General features: G+C 39.4%; 1 protein-coding gene across 10 annotated transcripts in view; it reads left to right on the forward strand.

The window, feature by feature from the left end:
* Positions 1-22,473, forward strand: part of LOC117243064 (R3H domain-containing protein 1) — a 29,273-nt gene extending 6,800 nt beyond the window's left edge. Inside the window, exons 1-17 of one of the 10 annotated variants that reach the window (XR_004495383.1) lie at positions 9,193-9,856; positions 10,512-10,808; positions 11,410-11,585; positions 11,910-12,190; positions 12,295-12,568; positions 12,655-13,074; positions 13,387-13,993; positions 14,052-14,248; positions 14,339-15,405; positions 15,485-15,638; positions 15,710-15,900; positions 15,984-16,157; positions 16,234-16,396; positions 16,479-16,665; positions 16,856-16,959; positions 17,102-17,189; positions 17,849-22,473. Coding sequence is in view for 9 of the 10 variants with exons in the window: in XM_033510233.1 (XP_033366124.1) it covers positions 11,570-11,585; positions 11,910-12,190; positions 12,295-12,568; positions 12,655-13,074; positions 13,387-13,993; positions 14,052-14,248; positions 14,339-15,405; positions 15,485-15,638; positions 15,710-15,900; positions 15,984-16,157; positions 16,234-16,396; positions 16,479-16,665; positions 16,856-16,959; positions 17,849-17,898 (3,885 nt within the window). In the remaining variant the exon portion in view is untranslated. Of the gene's footprint in view, positions 1-9,192; positions 9,857-9,887; positions 10,322-10,511; positions 10,809-10,893; positions 11,000-11,409; positions 11,586-11,909; positions 12,191-12,294; positions 12,569-12,654; positions 13,075-13,386; positions 13,994-14,051; positions 14,249-14,338; positions 15,406-15,484; positions 15,639-15,709; positions 15,901-15,983; positions 16,158-16,233; positions 16,397-16,478; positions 16,666-16,855; positions 16,960-17,101; positions 17,190-17,848 lie in introns of those variants that run through there. The other 9 variants (XM_033510237.1, XM_033510239.1, XM_033510233.1 and 6 more) reach the window with 9 other exon arrangements.
* Positions 22,474-23,681: the final 1,208 nt, after the last annotated feature.

The following is a 23,681-nucleotide window of genomic DNA, read 5'->3' on the forward strand; positions in this document are numbered from 1 at the left end:
GTATAGCATGAGGACTATCTCGTTCGTATGGCCAAGGAGTCTCTCTCGATGAAAATCGCTCCGGCGTTAAAACACCCGCGTTATTTTTGGTCCAGAGGCCTACAGAGAGATATAACCTGTCAACCGCTCGAGTTTCTCTCCCTCTCGCTTCCTCTTTCACGTTCTTTCATTGATGCTGGCGTCAGAGACTGTCCTGACGTAGGTCTGGACCACAGCCAAAATTGACTAGTTCTCGTTGGGAACATACGACTTGCTGGCGACTCTTCGTTAAACACAGTTCACGTTTGCCACACTGTTGTGAAGCTCCGCTGAACGGAATCAACAGGGTGCTTCGTGCACCTCTTCCGTTTCCTCGTTTTTTATATTCTCCTTCGTCGAATTAGTCTGTGTGTTGACAGAAGAAATCTTGCAGTGAATCTTTTTGATTTATGGACTATATAGTGGATCGTTTTTTCAACCACAAATTATGAATTCAAATTTAAGGTCTCATCGTCTAAATGCAAATTTTCATGAAAACTTACTTTCGTAAATTATTTTCTTCGTCAGAGGAGAGCTCAAATTTTTATCGTGACTTCTTTGCTAAAAGTTATGCGAGTATTTTGATACAAGCCAGTCAAAGATAAACGTTGAAAGAACGTGAAATGCAACCGTCGACAGAGAAGGAACTGGATACGAACAGTATTGATCCGGCATGAGTCGAAACCGCTTCCCTATAGCTGCTTTCAATTTCAGTGCATTCTTCCCAGTCGTCCATCCGTAAATTTATGTCCTATGACAACTAGAGGCACGTGTTGCTTTCCTAACTTGTCCTGTCTACTACCATATTCTTCGCTATTCTTCGTCGATGAGTACGGAGAAAGGGACCACGTTCATGTATGGTATTTCCAAGCTTTGATTCAGTTAAACCTTTCGAAAGAGCGTCTAGTTGAATTTTATAGACTCAAATTTCCTATGTCCTTCTTTTTTAGATCACGCTAGCGGAGTAAAAAAGGCCTTAAACGGACAATCTCGTTTACTATCCTCGTTCCTCTCCTCTTTCCGTAATTGTATCATAGATACCAACGAGACTGATTAAGCTAAACCCGATAAATTCTAAATTTGGAGGATAGATTAAATTTCGATCAACATCACGAGTTGATCTCCTCTTACAGATGGATACGCCGAATTGTAATTCCTCGAAATTCATACTGCTTGTATTAGCGTAGAAAATGGCTTGCAATAAAATTGAACGTCGTATGGTAATTGCTTATCCGGTGGACATTGGTCAGCTTCGAGAAGAGGGGAAAAAAGACGTGAAGAGATCGATGGACGTAGGTGCTAAATGCGCGCCGAGATATATATCTGTCGATACATACGTGGCCAGTGCTTGGGCATGATCGTCGTTGTGAAAATATTTTCATTATAAATAGCGGTCGACTGACACGGAAGCCACTCGTGCTTTCACGAGTCTTTCACGAGTGCCTGGATCCTCTATCGTCTCTTCCTCGAGACGATGAGCGCCCGCTCGTCTACCGTGTTCTTCTCGAGGAGGGTCTATCTTTTCAGTGACCGACCTCCGATGTGATTAGTCTTCGGTATTTTGCTCCATTAACTTGGGAACACTTGCTTCTCCCCTTTTTTCATTGATGCCGAAAATATACTTAATCCTGCTCGTTTCAGTCATTATAACGTCGTTGCGGAGAAAGACTGGATCGCGTTGTATCTTTATTAGAGAGATCAATCTTTGGTTTGGGTTTCTTCTTCGCGATTCTCCGGAATCTTTCAATTGTAACGCTAAATGGAACGAGATTTCAATCGCTGGTTTTGCTTTCTTTCGAATGGTTAATAGATATATTTGTAGGATTAATATTCTTCTTATTGTTCGATGTATCGGGCAGCAGCTTCTAGGAACCAATCTATAGATATAGTAAAATAAAAATATGTCGAATGTTTCTCTTTCTGTCTGTCGAATGTATCGAATAAATCTTCCTTCGAAGGAAGAATTTGTTTTGCACAGTAAATTCAGCAAATATATAATTTGCGTATCTGCCGCGTACTTTGTCGTTTTTCTGGAGTATCTCGATAATATTCAAGAAATCCAAAGGACGTTGATTTTTACGACGAGTAAACAATATTCTCCACAATTCGCAAGATTTTCTATTTCTATTTACCGACGTCAACATCTTTACCCAAGGTTGCTCCAAACAGCATCAATAATTCAGTATGCCGCGTTCAAGCAGCCGAGCTTTCAAGAGAACACGTTCTGACTCGATTGTTGAAAAAGCGAGAGGGAGATAGTTAGAGGAAAATCGTGGCTGTCTTGCTTTCCTTCGACGAGGGAAAAGTGTGAAAACACTTTTACGGGGCAGATGAGCTCGATCTATCTTCGTCGTTTATTCTCTGCCCTATTTGTTAGAATATAGGTCATGGAGTTCAACAACCCTCCGCACCCGGGTCGACCACTGTACGGGTTGACCTAAATAAAATTTATCCGGTGAACCGATTCCCCATAATTTCCTCTCGCTCCGTGCTCCACTTTATCCACTTTTTTTGGCATGTTCTTTTTACACGTACCAATATTTCTTTATCGAGAGAAACGAAGGTATATTTAAGAATGTCCGTAATGTGTTTTAATTTATGGAAAATTAAGGGTAATTGTCAGCATCCAATCGAAAACCGACGAGCATTTCAGCTATATCAACATAGGAATAATCAATTGCTAATACAGATATGCGCAATTATACTTGGAGTAATATAATGGGAAAATAAGTGTACATGATTACATAAAAAAGTCCATTATTAATTTTTTCAGAAGCTACGTGATTTTAGTAAATGTAAAAAAAAAAAGAGCGAAACAAGATTGTGGTAGTTCCAGTATTAATAAGAAGTTATTTCGTCAAAAATGAAACACTAACAGTGTTTTATTTAAACAGTTTATTTTCGAAACTAAGTCTGATATTTAGCAGTCTTTCATTTATATCCTGCAATAGAGACTCGAATTAGATATAGAAAACTCTTATATCATAGTCTTTAACGCTGAGAATCTTCGTAGAACTTCCAACGATTCTAGGAATTCGCGAATATACCGGAAGTCTATATCGTGGTTCTTGATTTCTGGGTTTTACTGTTCGATTTCACGTTACTTTGTGAAAAGGCAAACGATTTTACTGAAATAAATAGTGGAACGTATTTTTATTCAATCGCGTGGGATATTATCTCGAATTGAACCAAACACGTTCTGAAAAGTAAGAACGGATTTAAGCTAACATCAAGTATTTCTATATTAATTGATAAAAACAAAACATTTTCGTTTGATACGTGACCTAAGACTTATGCATAGTGCTGTATGCATATGTAAGATTGCCAAAATTACATATCACGTACGTCAATGATCGTTTTAATGTCGTAATAGATGATTGGACGCGTTGGTTTATGGCGTAGGATATACAACTAATAATAATAATACAGGTACGAGCGTCGCCAACTGTGACTCTTCATTGTCTTTTTAGTTGGCAAACAGTGATTCAGTATTGTAAGTACGTTGGTCGTTAGTGTATTCAGTGGCAGGAAATCAGCGATACAAATTTATTCCGCGTTCGCAAGCACCAGCTGCTTTCGCTTTTCCTCGATACAAATCACGTGAGAAACAGCCGTGGACTTCTCTGTATTCCGGAAGAGCAACGATCGATAATTTTGCATCTGGTTTCGTGGCATCGTAGCCGGAACTCGAATTGGAGATCGGTTTTATCGTGATCGTTCCCGGTACCATATTCGATCGATCCTAGCTCGTTTAGTCTTAATCGCTTTATACACCTTAGTATACCTCTACAGTGTAACGAAACGATAAAGAATTTGAAAGAAACGATTTAGAAAATAATTAGCTTTTTATCCTCAAGATTTTCTGCACTTCTGGTATGAGATACGAAAGATACATATAGCGAAGTGTATAGATTTCAGAGCATTTGTTATAGTGGTTTCGTAATGACGAGTAATTATATTTTTAAAGTGGAAATATTTCCGTATGATGTTAAGAGATGTTCTCTTTATTTATAATTTTCCTTGGTTCATGAATCTTGTAGAAATATTTTCATGGACGGTGTAGGAAATTAATTCTAGTCAAAACTAGTCGAAACAAGCGAAGGATTTTCTTCTTGAGGAATTGATCAAAAACGTTCACGGTTCGCGAGTAAAACGCGCATGCCGTGTAATCAAAAGTTTCCAAGATTCTCGTCTCTTTGCTATTAATTTTCATATCTTTTCTGTATCATGAAAAGAAACATATTACGGCCTTGCTCTGTATTGGTTAAAATTTCGTGTCAAAGAAATTTGTCAGAGTCTTGCGATGATTAAAGAGCAACGGACAAAGTATTCATTAGACGAAGAAAATGGCGAATTGCATGACGAAGGAAATTTGTATCCCTTATTTTTACTCTTGAAGATTGAAAAGGTTTTCTATCGGAAACAAGTTAGATGATACTTTAACAGCTTCCAAGAAATGCAAAATGACACCGGAAGCGTAGCTCGGTGGACACTGGGATGACTGGGATCCGATATTTATAGAAGAAGCGCCTGCTTCAATCGAAGTTCCGGGCTGACTCGTGATTTACTATCCGATGAAAAATCCTTGTTGCCAACGACGCTGGCAAATTTTGACGAAGTTCCACCATATGAATCATCGGCTGTCGCAGCGGTGCACGCGTACGATAGCCGATCTCCGACATGCTGGAAGATCTGACACGTGTGTATTTACGCGGACCCTAAAACGTCTCTCGAACTTCCAGAGAATAACTTGTTTATGCGGAAGTATCGAAGGTTCTTCCGAGTTTTGTGCCTTTCTCTCGAACGACGAAGGAGATCGTTCACGAGAATCCTACGCATATTTTTATTTCAAAAGCCGCTATAAGAAGCTGTTGTAAAAACTGTGCGAAAACTTAAGAAGAGCGAGAGGATATTGGGAAAATGTCTGATAATATTTCTCACGAGGGATTTACCAACGCTTCATTCGTAATATCTTTTTAAAGAAATTGCCTTATTGAATTCTGTTGAACTCGCATTGTGATTGCGAAGAGAGTTGCAAGAAATTGCCCCAATGAATATCTTCGACACATTTCAAGAATATCCCTTTCGTCGCTTCTTCTATGTAGATCGTATATTTTATAAATTTCCGCATTAGCAGCGCTATGACGATTTGTTTTCCTTCTCAAATCGTAGAAATTCTTTTCGTTCCTCTGATTCGTATAATGGACTCCATGCATTATTCTAACAAAACGCTGACTTACTTCGTACACGTTTTCTAATAACGTTGCCTCTACGTAACTCTTACATATTGCTGTTTCGTTCTTCCGAAACTTCCAAAATACTGCTTCACGTTTTATAAAATGACGCGATGAATTTCTCCTTATCTGCGGTACAGATAGAACGCGTTGATTCAATTCCTGTGTCGCTATTAGTCTCCGAAGAATGGTCTCCATTTGAAAGAATATCGCTGCGTAAACCAATAATATGTTGCGCAAAATTCGCAAGACATAATCTTTTTGGGAGAACGGTAGCCACAACTGATTGCGAGGTAATTACGATCATTGATCTTGCAAAGTAAAACTGCCGAATCGTCAAACTATTTAAGCAAAGTTCCGGTACCCCAAATGGGCAATGATATGGATTATAGACGAAGGAGCAGTTTTCTATCGAAAAAGGACAGAAGCAGTAAAGGGGAGGTTCAAAGAGCAGCGAGATATCCTTATTCGAATGTTTAACACGCGGAGGGTGGCCGATGCGTCTGTCCAGGGAGAGTAGGTCGTTTCCATGGCAACAAGGGGTGCATCGGACTGGCACGTATTGCTAAACTGAACGTGCCCCCCTGGCGGCCTCTAACCTCCCCCATATATCCCGTCCTCCTGCAGAATATCCTACCGTACTCCGGCTGCCTCCTCGTGGCTGGGTCATCCCTCCCGCAGGAATTAGGTTACTTCCTGGAATTGGGTTTTACGAGCGGTTCCTCGTGCGCGCGAAAATTTTTCTTCCTTTAACAATGATCGTACACTCTCTCTTATCCAAGGCCATATTTCGGACGCTTTAAGCTTTCTGGTACTTTGCATTCTGGAATGGAAATCGCGTTTTCTGATTAACGTTCTAACGATTACGTAAGAACGATCACACGTGCGCATACATACAGTAGCTCGCGAAAGTATTCGAACGTTTGTAGGAATTTTTTGTAAATATATTACACGCGTTTCGTTCAAATTGTTGCCAGCATTCGTGAGTATCATAAATCATGACTACATGTGTATGTACGTTTCGATCTTCAGATGCTTCAGTGGTTAGAGAGATAGTTGGTCAGGCGACGCATCCGATGTAAGCATAGTCTCGTACGAATTATCCGGAAACCACATTGGACAGTTTCATAAGTTGAAAAATACAAGAAAGTGATGATACTATTTTTTAAACAGAATTCTGTGCCGACGTACCGTTATGCAAAGTTAGTGACTATTGTTATTAAATCATTTCTGTTAGAGAACCAACCATGTACTTATGTAATGAAATTACGGAATTAATGAAAGATGGAGATGATTAGTTTGGCTTTAGAATTTCGTTCATATTGGAACCAACGACTGTATTACAGCCGAAATTCGAATGATCGATTAATTAGCATTCGTGCTGGTCCAATAATTTGCGCACAGAGGCGCGATTAATTCTGTTCCACTGATAATAGTCGACCTACTTTCGTTTCACATTTTTTACCCCCGTTAAATATTCAACGAACGACCCCTGCTTGTTCCTTGGATAGTGGCAGGGTTAATTTGTGCAAACTGATCCTCTTCCTCCTTCGCGGCGTTTCCAAGTATCGTTTTCAGATCGATCGACGCATACATTTTTGAGAGTGCAACGGGAAAGAGATCGGTAAACCAAACGCACCTTCTGGCCTTTTTAGCCCTCCTCTGTCGTCATCTCACGGAATAAACTGGCATCGACGTCCTTTGGTCTGATTCAGGATGCGTCATCGGGAGGAATAGCCTAGGCTGTCGCGTGCCGGAAGCCATCAAATAGCCTGAAAGTAGCTCGAGAGTATGTTTTAACCTTCGTTCCAACGTAACCCTGTGAAACTAAGGAACGTACATTACCATCCATAAGTATTTGAACAGCTGGTACAATTCGATTAAAACGTTCATATCCTTGTTATATTTTCAATTTTTTTTTAATAGAACAACATTTTTCTAGCGTTTGATTCTTTGCTTCTTGCATCGAGCCCCAATGATCTGCTAAATTGGAACTGACAAGAAAAATATACGTATCCACATCATTCAAGTTCTATGTCTATTTGAATAACGAACGCATGAAATTTATATAAACCTTTAGAAACTAGTGGATAGTTGATCTCATTTGGCCCAAGATCCCAATTTAAAATCACTTAACTCAGGTGACTCTGCAGGATCAGTTTTCATTCATCTTCAATTATTGCTTCATTCTTCCTATTAATAAATACCGTTTTTATCAACGTCTGCTAATTGCCGGTATATTTGTAGGTTGCCTGAGATAACGTACGAGACGAAAATTAATTAGTCAGAGAATTTCATTCGAAGTACGTTTTACATATTTGCGGTACATTGAGAGTGTACCAAGGAGTACTGAAATACTTATGGACGGTATTGTACCTTCTTTTCCCTTTTTGTTTCTTTACTTTCGTTTAACCGATACCGGAGACCCAGTTCTTTCTTCAAAGGAGGACACCCTGTATTATTCCAGGGGATACAGAGGTGCATGACCTAGTTACGCTTGGGCGTGTTATATGGGTCATAGACACCATTCGCAGCGAGTCATACGTGCACACGTACCCACACAGGGACACGTATTATAGTCTAGAAAATTATGATAGTTTCCACGGAAACGTGATCCTGCGAATATGGGGTAGTAAAAGTTTTATAACTCACCTACTATATCTTGCAATTATCAGGCATGAATTTACTTCTGGAAACGGAAATACGGCTTTTAGATGAACAACCGAAGTCGATCGATGTTTCTGCATAAATTGTTTCTCCGATTTTTCTCTATTTTTAATTGCCATTTTAATTATCCAGTAGTATATATAGGTAGCATCGAAGAAGCATCCTCGAGATCATTTTAGAAAAGAAAATTCCACGAGTACAGATAGCTCTTTAAAGTGTCCTTTTTCAACGAGGAGCTTTTCAGCGGATCAGAGCTAAAAGGCACGAACGGAAAAATACAGGAAGAGGGAAGCAGTTGAGGTTTGCAATGAAATTGGCTATCTGGGCTCTATCAGTAAGCTCGCGTGTGTATTGCAAAGGCAATTTGTAACTTTCTAGTACTTTCTACCATCGTGTGATCGGTGCATATCCAGGAACGATTAACAGTAACCGCATCGATCATTTCTATCGAAATCAACGTTCTATAGTTTAAAAGGTAAATGTTTGCAAGTTGCATAAAATGCATCCGGAAACAGTATTTGAAAACCTTCTGTGAATGGTTGAGGAAAACAAGGAAATGTCCAACTTTCATAGGAAGTTTTCGTTTCTCTGATCCTGCTATTTCAGAAGTCTCTAGATCAAATAGAAGCAGTATAGAAATTAATTTTCCAAATTTAATTTCCCAGATTCTCTCACGAAGCTGTTGTCTCTGTACGTGTTACTCTCTCACTACCAAGATCATGTTCCTGTACTATTTTAAAGCTTCGAGCTGACACGAAATACTTCCAAAATATAGGCTGGAAGATCTTAGGGTGCCAGGATTCTCTTGCGCAATTGGAATATTGTCCTTAATAGAATTTTACAAGTTACAAGTTACGAATTAGCGTTACAAGTTAACGCTAATAAATTTGCTTGCGTATCAGCACCAAATTTGGTAGCGAGGCGAATGAAACTCTGCAAGCGAATTTTACGAATTTCGATTTCTAGTATTTTACGAACTGATTTTTATTCGGCGACAGATTTTAAAATTATAAAATACAAGCCTGTATAACTTATAAACTATGGCTGCTCAATTCGATATCGTTATTAGTTGGCAAATTATTGTATTGTATTGAAATGGTTTAGAAATCATAATATCATCGTAAAATGTACAGCGTAGGATAATTAAAATCACCTTAAAACAGTGATTCACTCGACACCCGGTACACTCGAAATACGCGCACGCGTGCACTTGCCCGGCGCACGGACTCTCTTCGTTCTCTCTTCCTCTGCTCTGCCCAAGACCATTCCTTCTCGCTCTTCATTCTCATGTCCCCTTCCTTCCCATCTTCGTCGGGAATTTTTCAATTCTCCCCTTGTATTCGTTTTTTTTTTCTACCCTTTCCATCCCCTTTCGAGCTCTAGCGTTCTCTGGATGGCTGAATCGTTCTCTCTACCTCTCTTACTCTGTCCCTCCCCCTGACAGAGTCCGTCTCGCGCGCTCTCGATATCGCTCTCCTCGTCGAGTCCGCGATTCGAGGGACCGCGCCGCGTTTCTCTCTCAGTCTCTCGCGCAAAGCGGTTTCGTGGCGACGTACCGTTGCACACGACAGATTGTGGCTGGTCCGGGTCTCTTCTACGTGTGTTCCTGTGTGTAGTCTATCTTTCTTTTCCCTCTTGTCAACCCTCTTTTCATTCTTTCGACTCGATTGGATAGAGACAGTTTCTCAGGCCCTTCCATCACGACCCCCTTTGCTTTTCTTTCCACGTTTGTACCCTCTTCCTGCTGGAAGATGACCGTGCTGGTGGCTCAGTTCGCGGGGGACCATGGATCACCGTAAGAAAGAGACGCGGTGGTTGTCTGTCGCGACTGGTGCTCGAGATAGCGGCGAAGAAGGGATCACAGGCCGACAGAGAAAGAGTGTATTGCTATTTTCGAGACGCCGTGGAGCCCGGCCAACGTGTGCGTCCGGTTTACGGTACGAAAAAAACGAGAGGAAATCGCGGGTGGAAGGTCGTCGCGAGGCACGATCTACGATGGATCTTGTGCACGGAAATCGAGCGGTCTTATTCGTTGGTCGGTCTCGAGATATTTGTTTACGAGTGTCCTGATCGTTTTGCATTTCTATGTCGACAATTAATTCCGCAACTGTAGGATATTCTTAATCCTAGTTCGCATAGTGGTAGTTTTAACGTGTCGAGGGTACAGGTTGAGAGAAGAGCACGATGAAAGCTAAACGCTCGAGAGAATCGTTCGATGATCTATTCAGATTACGCAAGTGATCGAGTTGATCGATCTTGGACGTCCAGTCGATCATTAACCCGCATTAACCCTTGCTACTTAATTTGGTTTGGAAAACTTCATTTGGCACCGTGAGCCACCACTGCGCCCAGTCGAGAAAAAAGCCAGTGATATCGGGTCGATTTTATGTTTACGCGTCTGGGTATTTTTGGAAAAAGTTTCTACGTATCGTTTCGTTGCTCTTATCGAGAATATCGGGAACTGACCTATCTGAATTCTTATCACGTCGACCGTCGGCCACCTTAAGAAACACACAAGTTTATTCGAATAATTCCAGCGTTCTTCGATGGATCTAAAGTTTAATCCTTATGTTTCCTATTAATTTTTTTTAGAGCTTTACGAGTGTAACCACGAAGCTTTGAAAAAAAGAAATTAAGAATCGTGAAAGGTGAAAGGGTTTCGGTGTACGAGGCGAAGAATAGATTTCGACGACGATGATCGATAAGCTGATAGTGAATCGTGCTTGGTTTATCTCGGATTCAAGACTGTGAATAATGTTGAGTTTGGTCAAGAGAGAAGAGAAAAAGAGAGGATGTCTCGAACGAAGACGTAGCCGTGTTTTCGAGTCACTTTGTCGCGATGATTCCTACTCTTTGTCAATTAATCGTCATGGAGATTGGCCTCTGGAGGTTGGTTGTGGTTTTACTAGCAAAAAAGAAAGATCGCTGATTCATCCCTTTACTGACATCGTTTTTTTTTTCTTTTACCATCCAGAGATAGACGATTTATAAATCGAAGTGCAGGTTGCACGAAATCAAAGAACATAGTTGTTGTCAGTGAGCAACGATATTTGTGAACGTACGCGCGTTTAATAGTAATCGTATGTACTCCAGCGAACATACGCTTTTAGCACATAGAACCTCCAGAATACGATGTTTCTAATTGTTAGTCCGTACTTGCGCATGCTAATTTTGCTTCACACTGTTTCCCAAACAAAAGATAGTTCCTGTATCTACGAAAGTTAGTTCGTTAATCTTTGGGAGGCATTGTTCTAATAAAAATATTCTCTAACTCAAAGTGATTGAGTTTTGTCACGTGTAACACCGCTTGTATGCACCAAAGTGTGATAGATAACTTGTGAGCAAGATTTGATTAACATACTAAATTGAAAATCACTCGTAAATCCATAAAAATACTTATTAATTATTTCTTCTCATTTTGTCCTCGATTATAACGGGGATCCCAATTTTTTTAAATAAGTCATTACCTTTGTGTTGTATCTGCTTACAGAGTGTACGATGTTGGAAGGTGGACGTGCAGTGACTTGGCTCCTTGTATCAGCCCTACGAGCTGCACGTCACCCGAAAGATTCACGTACTAACCCAGTTGCACCTGTTTGAACCCACCAGTTGCAGAGTCCTGCACCGTAACCCCATGACGCATTTAACACATGGCCCGCCTGGAGAGTAAGTGTTATTCAGGCTCACGATTTTTCTGCTCCTCGTTGCTTTTCCTCCTAAATCCTGATTTACTCGACAACAGAGCACGCGCGCGTGGCTGACAAATCTTTCCAAGAAATTTGTCTGCTTGCCGTTTTCTCTCGGTGAACGAGTGTACTTTAATATAATACATAGAGGTCTACGAAACGGCGCTGGACGAAGCAACTTTGGATAAGATACACGATTTAGCCGATGCTAAATGAAACGTTTAATCTATCTACAAGGATTAGGTGTCTTTTTGATAAACAAGGTTGAAGGAACGTAGCCAGAACTGCGTTTTGGTTGTTTCAGTACCAAGTATAGTGGTGCATAAAGGCAGCAGGTCGCATAGCCGACCTGAGAGTCCCACGGTGGTGGTGCGAGGAGGAATGCCCTCACTGCCATCCTCTAGGCAAGGCTTCGTCATAAGTGGCTCCAATACATCATATCAGAACAGCTCGGAGTCGGATATGATAGACGGGAATGCCAATCCGAATGTCAGCTCTTCTCCTACACAGAATTCTCTCCACCGCAGCTCGCCCTCTTGTCCTCCTGACAAATCAGACTCAGAGAACAAGAACTTTCGTACCAGGGTACGTGTCTGATATGTTTGAAGATCCCACTATGAAAATATCCCAGTTTTTAGTTTCTATTTCCTGAAGTATATGTGTTTATACGAGCGTAAAATCCTTTTTAGACGAATACGAAAGTTAAGTTGCTGGTCAGGAGCCATGCTATGAGAGAGTCGACGTCTCCCCCAAGGGAGCCACACAACGGTTCGTCGTCTCCACATAGCCCTCAGTCGGTGGACGGTGAAAAGAAGTTCGTGGGCAACCTGTCTCCAAATTCCACTAACGTGAAGCTTAATAACAACGAGTCAATGTTCAACAGTAATCTTTGCCCGAATCAATCCCCCAAGCAAATGCGTAATACAGCCACTTCACCTACCTGTCGAGCTCCGTCACGAAATGGTAATATTCATTCATTTACGAATGAGCTTTTAACAGGACTTTATCGTTACTACAGCAAAGACAGACAGAGTTTATCTTGATCGCAGGTCAATCTAGTCCCTCCCAAATTCACTCACCAAAGAATAATACCTCTCCAACGAACGGCAATAAGTCGGAGAACCAACGTTCCAAGATGACAGGCTCGCACGTGATTCAAAAATGCAATAATTGCGTAAAGAACAATCAAAATGAACGACCCGGCTTGCTTCAGACGCCCGTGTCTCCGTCGAAGGCTGGGCAGGCGTTGCAACACTCGCCAAAGAGTACCAATCTGGCTCAAAACGCGCAAAACAATCAGCAGAAGATGGAACAACGTAGACCAAATACGTTGAATATTTGCAACAACCAGTGTTCGACGCAGTGCGGCAATACCTTGTCCGTGAGCAGACCTAGCTCGCGGCACAAGCTGAGGCATCAGAATTCCTCTCAGGGTAGCTTTGACAGCGCGTCTCCTTGCCTCTCACGAGGTGCGTGTGTTCCAATTTTTAATATAATGTAACTATTAGAGTGCGGATGTTTATGCAAATTGATATTTATATGAACACAATTAGAGAAATGGTGCCTATGTAGAAAAGATTTGTTACACGTACTAAATATTATAATTTCTTGTATACTGGGTGCACTCTGTATATTTGCATTTTGAAAAATTCGCAGTCTAATCGCCATATAGAAACTTAAATTAAGAAAGCAAAGTTAATCCCTTATTGCAGCTGTCCTGCTATTATTATTTCAAGTATTTATTTGATCTTGAGGCGAAACAATCTTTCTTTTCTTCATAGATAGTAGTACAGAATTGTATACGGACAGTACTGGAATAGATCTGGAGCATTTCATCGCGGAAACTATAAATCGTAACCAGAAGGATCGCACGGTGCTATTAAAAATCGAGAAAGATCTGATAGAATTCGCAAAAGACAAGCAGAAAGTCTGTCATAAGTTTCCAAACATGTCTTCTTACAACAGAATGCTAGTGCATCGCGTGGCAGCTTACTTTGGCATGGAACATAATGTAGATCAGTCTGGTTCCAGCGTGATAGTTACCAGAACGAAAAACATGCGAATTCCAAATACTCGTTTTAAGGAACACATCAGAGACGATCTGATTCTGTCTGAAGAACCACGAAGAAGTATTCTGAAGAGAGATTCTAGCTCATTCGAAGACAATTTCAATTTTAAGTCACCTGACAGATTATCTGGCGATTATTGCCGACAGAGTAAGAGTTTCGAGGAAAGGGAGGAGGAGTATGAACGTGCCAGACGAAGAATATTTAAAGATAGCAGTGGAGAAAGTAGCGAAGTTACTTCCTGGCCTTACTGGTCTTCTTCAGAAAGTTCTGACGCTTCTGCGAGATATCGTTTGTTACATCCTTCGGATCATACGATGAGGTAAATACTGTAATAATAGTTTTTATTGTGTGTTGTACTTATCTAATGTAACAAGAAGGCTATGTTGCGTATGTAATAGGCAAACGAAGCTCTTGAAAGGGGAATCTTTCGATGGAAGAGAATCCTGTCGAGGATCCGTATTGAGGCCATCTGTTTCCAAGTCCTTTAGTTTCGGTGGTTACACCAGGGGAATGCTTTCTAGAGGGGACAGTGTTACATCCACTCATAGTGCTGGGGCTCGCCTTATGAAGCAAGGTTCGTGCTCAGTTCTTTACGAATATACCCTTTTGTAAGTCCTTCCCTATACGCATAAGTTTTATGGCGTGAAATATGTCTATAAATTAGAGATTAAATCTGTTGCAGACTCAGGTGCTAGTATGTGTTCACGACTAAGTCCTTCGAGTAGCGGCTATAAATCGCAAAGCCAACGCAGCGATGCCACGATATCGCCGTCTCCTTCGCCATCCCCTGTGGCAACCATGACCTGCAGTCATACCCAAGTATCTAGTCAGGATCTCGCTTCTCCGGAATCGAATAATCAAACGGTGATGTGGGCGGTTACCAGTATATCCAGTGTACCACCAGGTAGCATAATCATAAATCCGCAAACGAATCAGCCGTATACCAATCCAGATGGTTCGATTTACCGCTTCGACCCAGAGAACCCACCAAAATTTTATACTGCTGCATTGCCGCACGAAAACGAAAGGAATAACATGTCGCCCAGCAAGACCATAGAAGTATCCGAGCCACCCAAAATAACACAAAATAACACAAAGAACGAAAATAAAAAGAGGTCGCAGACTAAGCAGCACAACGGTGGTAACACAACAGCAGTGACTCATGTGACGAACTCGGCGACATCACCGAGTTTGCCGTTCACGCCGCCACCTCAACAGAATCCAGGATCATTGCAACAACCGCAACAACAACAACAGCAACAACAGCCGCAGCAGCAACAAACTCTAGTCAAATCATCGTCGACAGTGCAAACTTGCAATCACAACCAAGCAGCTCAACCATACACGACCTACGTACCTACCTCAGAACCGTATAATCAGGGTGTCTATCCACCCTCTGTGGGACAACAGACTGTGATGATGGCTCCTCATCCGAGTCAAAATCAGGCGAACGTTCAAAACAATGGTCAGGGTGATGTATTTAATCAGAATTCGGTTTACGCGAATTATGCAGTACCTGTGCAACAAGGACCAGTGTCGCAGACAACGGAGATAACTGAATTGTCCGGATATTTTATGGGTATGAGCATCTACGATCAACGCGTGACTGGTGATAACCATTCTACGCCGCCGCACTCTTACCCACAACCGCAACCTTCTACAAATCAAGCAGTTCAAAATGTACAGACGATGCCGCAGAATTACTGGCAACCACCACCTAATTCTGTACCGGTATTTAATTTTACGGCTTTATTATATTTTCTAATATAACTTTATATTAATTCCTTACTTTTGTTTTCTTTTTCTGTAGGCACAACAGACGATGTACTTCGTACCTCCGCCTGGTGCGGCACTTTCAGTCAGTCAGGGTCCAGGTGATAGACAGCCATTGCATCAACAACAGAGATTTACGACAAATTATTCTTTCAATGCACAAACTATGACTCCTCCGAGCCAATCAAATTGTAAGTGAACTTCTTCAAGATTCTTCTTAATTACAATATGATAATTATTTAATATGTTATTTCTATCTTAGCTAATTACGTGGGTAGTTATCCAGTCCCTTACAATTCAATGCCCGCTGTAACACCAGGACCAGGGGATTACACGTATCAACCATCAGTTCATATGGTACCTACGTATTATCCTCCAGGTCAAACGACGATTCAACCACCACCTGTCATGTACAGAGTGCCGACACCACCAAATACTCCGACTTCTAATCAGGTAGCCATTATTACATATAATTTAAAAATATTGTTAGTTATCTTAAGATCAATCTATAAGTGCTATAATCGATGAATTTACAGATGCCTGGAATGCCACTGATGTACGTCAACTCTGGTAGCTATCCGCCACCAACGATGGTATCCAATGGAACATTTGGCCATCAAGTCGGACACAATGGCACATCACCTGCACCTCCTGGAACTTATATGACTCCCGCGCTGGTTCCCAATCTCGTTTTTAGGCAAAATGTTCCTGTGGGTTTTTTAAGATAGTTACATCGAACGAAATCAGAAAAAGTTAATGATGAAAATTGTTCAATTGACATCTTAGGTTGTTGCTGGTGTACGAGCTTCAACGCCAGGTAACTCTCAGAGAACTAGCAGGTCGCCGACTCCAGCACACGAGCTGTTCGGAAGTGGGAGCGGGGACAGAAGCGCACAACCCCAACCACGCTACCCACTGCCAATGTATCAGGGTGTCCATATTGTACAAGGTATAATGCATTCGTTTTATGCATTTCTGTTACATTATAGTCGAGCATTCTTCATTACTTTATTGATTATTTATTATTATAGGAGATATGAGATTGATGCATCCCGCAGTACCAGCCAATCCACGGTTGCAGTATGCACCAGTACCATCACCACCTGTTGTTCAAGGTTGTCCACGACCGTACCGACCGCCTTCTTATTCGTCGAATACCTCAGGCGCTGGTACACCAACCTCGTTTGATGGAAGAAATCAGAAAATTCGTAAACAGAGGTAATTTATCAATCTTTATTATTTTATATCGAATTAATCAATTATTCATAGAGAATGTCGCTGTACTGGTGTTCTGTAAATGTAGGAAGAAGTAGTACACTAATTTTATTATTGCATTACTCTAACATTATCAAAGTATCGAAAGTGTGTTAAAATGAAAAAGGAAGCGGTAACATAAATTGCTCGTTAGGTCCAAAGTAGCATCGTTGCCACCAACAGGCGTGCGGCCCAATCTTTATCAGACTCCTTCCATGCCGTCGCTCTCGTCTAACGTTCCGAAAGATATCAGAGAAGGTAAGAACCGATATTATCCATTAATTAGTTAGATGTTCGCTCGGTACGTTGCTTGAAAGTTCTGTTACTTTCTACTTTTGTTTCGCTTATGAAGAATGAAATGTGACACAATTTTTGACACGTTCTTGTATCTCCTTAAAAGCGAAACCTGTGGAAGACAATATGATATAAGGTACAGAACTTCAGTATAAAATACTACAAAAAAGAACACACGGTATCTACATTGTAACGTAGGTGCTTTTTCACATGCGTTGATTTCGCTTTGTCGATATTTGTTGTTCGTGTGAAAAGTGTGCCTGGAAAATACTTCCTATTTTAGTGTATCCGGTTGACGCGCAAGTCACTGAAGATTATTGCATTATATATGAACCTTTTTCAAGGTTAAAAAAAATAGGAAGCATCAATTTTCAGAGCATATATGACTGTAGCACTGTACGCTTACACACTCACGCGCACAGGTTTCTGTAGGAATATTTACTTTTTGCTCATCTATTTACGCAAACATATTGCGTTTGTTGCACAATGAGTTTCTAAGTTTTGTTTCACTTCTTTTTTCTTAAATCACCCTCGGACTATATACATAGATTTAAACAAACATATCGTGGTAAATTTTTGATTCAGAAGCGACATGTTTTTAAAATTTCTTCTTTATATTTGTTTTATATTAGCTACAGTTATACGATACATTTGCAATTCATCGTGCGATTTCTATTTTCTCTATACATGGAACTATGCTTTAGATCGGCTGATATATGTATATGTATATGATATATTAATAACATTCGTTTAACGCAATCCTGATTTGCACAACAACAATTCACTGGCATTGTATCACGAGAATCGATAATGGAAGCCTGCGCTGCTCTCAGAAATAATCTTTTAATTTCAGGGACCGTGAAGGTGACAATCACCCGCCGAAACCAACTGGTACAATATTAAGTACCCGGGCCAATTTTGGAAGAGGATCAGTGCTGAATGTAAAGAAAAAGACAATTATATCGTTACAGGCTAATTGAGAAGAACTGAATGAGCAGCTCGTGGTTTACCGCTATGCATACATGATTCTTATTATTAATATTAATAATACTTTTAATTAAATATCTAAAAGAAAAGAAATATAAAAAGCACACACTACTAGAATATAAAAATTCACGTATTATAAAAATCGAAAAAGGAACAAACAAGATTGAAAATCACCCCTAAGATAAAAATGGAAATGTTATACATCTCTTTTGATAAAATGCGGTGACCGATGAAACTAACATAAAATAAAGAAGAAGGAAAAGGAAGACACATTGAAATTCGTTCATACCGATCATATAATAAAAATCTGAATTATCAGAATATTCAAAAGAGAGAAATGAAGCAGAGGAAAATGTACTGAGTGCATAAAGGAAGGATAATCTGTGCGTTGTTCTTTGGCGTAGGGCACGATAGACCCAGTGGTACACACCGAACAGAGTTACTGAACAGAATTTTAACTATTACAATTATTATATATTATATATACAGTATATTATATTATATCTGGAGATATTTTAATCGCGGTTTTACAGATACTATATAAATGTGAGATTTACTTTTAAGAGAAGGTACTTTTAAAATGAACACAGATATATACGCATGGATTGCCTGGCCCGGTCTACGGATCACTCTCGACCGGCTAGGAAATCCTCATTATAAATAACGATAAAACTAATGTACGAGTATTATATAATACACGTTACTGAGTACGTTTACAGTAGCAATCGCAAACGCTGTCCAGCCAGAATCTCTGGATCGGCTCTACGTTCTTTCAGGAATGATCATTGCTCATTGATTCTTCTGTGTACTGCCATCAAAGAGTTGCGTTAATCTTTAAAAAAAAAGACAAAAAGGAAAAAGTAAAAAAAAAAAGAGGGGAAAGAAGTAGGAAGAACAGAACAGAACAAAAATATTGCTGCCAGTTGTGACTCGCGGATAGGAATGAAATTATTTGCTACCTCAATTTTATATCGAAAAGATTTTTCATGTTATCGGCCTTTTATGGAGTTGTGAATTCTTCCAAGAAAGCTTTCAATTCTTTTCATTCGAACACGAGAGTAACCATAATTTCATCGAATATTTAATGATACTTGCAACGTGATTTATTGTATATAAGTATTGCGTAAACGAAATGTTTCATCAGGGAGATAAACGCGATTTATATTCGAAAGGTTCCCTCTGGCATAATAATCGTCTCCCTGATATCCTGCATTCTAAGATTCGCTAACGCTTCTGATCTCTGACGATTACTTTAGTACAAGTTAATGTATCGCTGGAGGAGAAAATGTAAACGTATTCAGTACATGGATCTATATACCTAGTTCGACACAAGTAGATAAGTAGCGCGAAACCATCACAGCTTAGTGTCACGAAAGAAAACCTGTCTCACATACGTCTTTAAAAGAAAGCCATTCTTTCTCTTTTTCCGTTGATCGTCCGTAAATAGGGAATTGATGTAAAGTTTTAGCCGATACGAGACGCGCACGTTTAACGACAATTCTGTATTATTTTGTAAGGTTTCCCCACGAGGGGAATGAACATGAAAACGCGACAGACGCTCCATACAGTAACTATGATTCGTCTTCCAAGCTTCACAGCACGCTTCTGAATCCTATAGATATCCGAACTACGTAATTAGATATACTTTTCACGCCCGATTCTACGAAGAAGTAATATGTAATTAGTTTGGCAGCGGTGATGGTGACGCGTGATCGTCGTAATTAATAATGTCTCCGTCTGTGAAAAAAGTTCATTTGCGGATCAACGTAGACGATCTTCATATCGCAATTAACATTCATTTTTAGTTAATCGATCTACTATCCATAACAATGCTAAATCTAAGTTCAATATTTCAAATATCATTTCTATTAAGTTTTTAGTAAGGCGTGTACGTTGCTCCGCATGAGAAATACCAAGTGGAATCCATCCAGAAGCTTCGCTTACGGTGATTGTACTTCAGGACGTAGGTGAAGGGTGTGCCTATCTTTTTATGAGATTTAATTGAAAAAAATGCGCGCACCGCGACCTTTTATCTACCCTATGCCAAGCGACGCGAAAGAGAGGCACTACTTTCTTCATAAGAAAGCGTGATAAATTTATCTAAAGATCTCTAGATTTAAAAAGAACCGAAAGAAAAAAAAAGGTAAAAAAAGAGGGAGAAAGTGAGAGTGGAAACGAGAGAGACCTGAGCAGAATAAATATTAGACGGATTAAAACTATTCAAATGTTTCAATTATAAAGAGATGGGCGCACAACAAAGTAGTGTTTAACCGTACCTAAAGTCGTCGTAGTGATTAATGAAGATAATTGTACCTATAACAAAAAAACAACAAAAAAAAAAGAAAAACAGTTCACGAATCTCTCTAAAACTTAATTAACAAAAGAAGGAAAGGAAAAATGTGAAACAGGATTATAATATCGATTATGGAGAGAAACCGCTTGCAAGTGACGTTCACCATTTTTTTTCGCCACATTGAAATTCATTATTTTCAAATGTTACTCAGTCTACGTAATTTTATGATATTTTTATAATCAATTACGAGAACAAGATGCGAGAATACGATTAAAGAAAAAGAAGTGCATAATGTGTATAATGATATAATTTATGGTCGAGCGTTATTTGCAGGCAGTCGCGCTTACGTCGTGCAACCGGAGCAGCTGAACCAAAGTCATGATTATAATTGCATAGTCACATTTATTTATTTTTCATTTCGCTCGCATGCGCTTTTATCAGAAAACTCGATGCATCTGCTGTTGCACCACGCTCGTGATTCGTTTCGCTTAACACGTTCTGCAGGAACGTTTTCTTTCGGTGCGTTCTTATTTTATAATAAATCGCTTTATTTAATATACACATGTGTTATACGCTGTGGAAGAAAGAGTCGAGAGTCTAGAGATGTGATTAGCAGGTGTATCGAGCACTGTTCACAAGTGATTTCGTAAGTTCGCCTGGGCTATTGTAGAAATGCAAGAGGAAAAAAACAGAGGGACGAAGAAGGAACGAGAGAATCGACGAAATCATTCGTTTACCGGATGATGGGCTCAAGGGATATTAAAAACTATGTACGATCGACGAAGAGAACGGGTGATAAAGTCATTGTAACCTCACGTTCGTTTCCTACTATTTTTGTATGCAACATAAAAAAAGGAGATTGACGATAGCGAGAGAATTAAAAAAAAGAATAAAATGAAGAATTCGTGTGTGAGAGAGTGGGAGAGGATGAACGATGAAGGGTGAAGAGAATATGAAACAAAAAACAAACAAATTGAAAATGAGGATGAGTACGAAAGAATGAGCATATGAAGTTTTTCGAAGCTTTTTCGTTTGGAGATCCTCGCATCTTCCTGATCACCTTCCGTTGATTGCGTCGCCACGTCGAAGACTCATTAGCCTTTAAGTGTAACCGGGTGCCTGAAAATTGATTAATTTTTGCGCCACGATTAGCTGATCCCAATAAAATATCGGCACGCGGCTAAAACTTTTCCGCCATGTGAGGAGTGTAATCGAACTCTTTCAATTGTTATCCGTGCTCCACGAGAAGCGATAGGAACTTTCTATTTTTGAGAAGAGAAGAGTAAATTAATTGATTATTTTCGCGGCTAAAACGCCACACAAGTTAGCTTTTCAGTTTGTAATCGCGTAAAGAAGTTCTGGCAACTTCATCCTGTCGCTTCTTGTGCGTCGCATCCGCAAATAGCGCGTTGGATTGGAGATCGGCGACCCTTTAATTTGATTTGATTTTTTCTTATCGTTCTTTATCGTTTCCTCCATTGAACACTGTGCGGGACGCAGAATAAAGAGTAGACGACGATTCGTTCGTTGCCGATCTTTTTAGATGCTAGTTGGCGTGAACTCGACGTCTCACATCAAAAAAGAAAAATCATCTTGCAAGATCGTTTTTCACAATTAGTGAGTATGGAATGCGATGTCCCATGGTGAATACATCTGAAATGTCGATTGATCTTGACTGCGAATATAAATGCAACAAACAAGGTTCAGACGAGCTACACTTGCGTATTTGTATTCTTTCCAGATCACACCTGATTGTTTCTTTTACGTTCGACATATCACGTGGAACAAGAGTAAACGATGGCTGTGCCTTTATGCTTAATATTATAATTTAGAGTTTTCATTTGGACTGAGATTTCTGTGCAGGATATCTTCAGATCGTTTCTTGTCCTGTGAAAAGGTTGAATGTTAATATTTATGTATTAAGAAATAAGAAGATGATTCAAATGTATTCACTGATAACATTGGGCCAAACACTGTATCAAGATGATGGTTAACTCTTTGAGTCTCAGAGAGAGTAAATTTTCTTTGAAATGTTTGGTCCTTTTTTGTATAAAAAATTCTATGATTTGCATTAATTTTGTGGAAAAAGAGTTTCCATATTTTGTATATAATTTTAAAGAAATGTATGTGTAAAAGGCATATGTAGGATATATACATAGGCTGATCCTCAAAGAGTTACATAGGGAAAAGATGATTGAGGTAAAGCGTGAGTGAGTGTGTGTGGGAAGAAAAGAGGAATAACAAAAGAAAACCTACGACGAATCGAAGAATTCGTATGCATATGCATCACGAAGGTGACCGAGAAGGTGAATGAAATTAGGAATCGTATGATGGAAACAAAAGAGCTATACTACCAACCCAAAGATGCACAACATCATAGAGAGCCGGACAATTTGATAGAACTCATGTCAGTCTAATTATATTTCTTGTTATATTATATACATATATATATCATATTTTCCAAAAACGAATTATATATAATTCAATAAAAAAGAAGACACTCTCGTTTGATACTTTGCGAGATTTTTTAATCATTCCTAACATTTAATATTCGTTTTATTTCCGTTACCTGTTAAGTCATACAAAAAATTTTATCATTTTATTAAATAAATTTGACTTTTTTCAATGGTTTTTGACTACTACCAATAAGTAGCTTCTCGAGTTCTTTTTTGGTATACTTTTCATTATTTTCAGCAATAAATTTCTTCAAGTAGATTATATTTGAGTTCCCTGAAGTCTTTATTCAGTTTCTCGTAATTGAAACAGTTTTATAAAATAAAACATCAATAAAATATTAGATCAGGTGAATGACATTTAATATTTTTGTTAAGGTTACGGCAGTAAGGATTGAATAAGCGTCATATGCTGTTTTTCAATAAGTCAATTAATATTATCGTCACAAGTAATTGTCCTGTTAATGGTATATATATTTCAAACAATTTTTTAACGAATTATAAAATTTTGTACAAAAATAAATTTAGAGAAAGAACAGTATCGGGGTACTAATAGAACAAAATACGTAGCTGAGTTATCTGCGTCCTGTGGTAGCTATGTGAACTAAAATTTGAAATTACACCATTTCGCGCGGTGTCATATTGGAAAGTGGAAGCAACTGCAGAGCTCGTCAAAAATTTAATATACAATAACGTGTTATTGCTTCAAGATGGTGAGAATCTGAATTTGTATCAATTGTTATCAACATTTAACATATATATTAATATAATAACAGTTATTAACATATTGCGGACAGAATTCTTATGTTTGTTCTAATTTTTGAGGCTGATCACAAAAATTCTCGTGTTTTCATCGTTGTCGTTTAAAAAGAAACTATCTAATTATACTCTGTATACAGCTAGTATTAAAATGACTGAAATGGTTCGCAGTATATTAATTTACAGTGATTTGT

This window comes from Bombus vosnesenskii, unplaced genomic scaffold (assembly GCF_011952255.1).
Source record: "Bombus vosnesenskii isolate JDL3184/JDL3185 unplaced genomic scaffold, Bvos_JDL3184-5_v1.1 scf7180000013265, whole genome shotgun sequence".
Lineage (NCBI taxonomy): Eukaryota > Metazoa > Arthropoda > Insecta > Hymenoptera > Apidae > Bombus > Bombus vosnesenskii.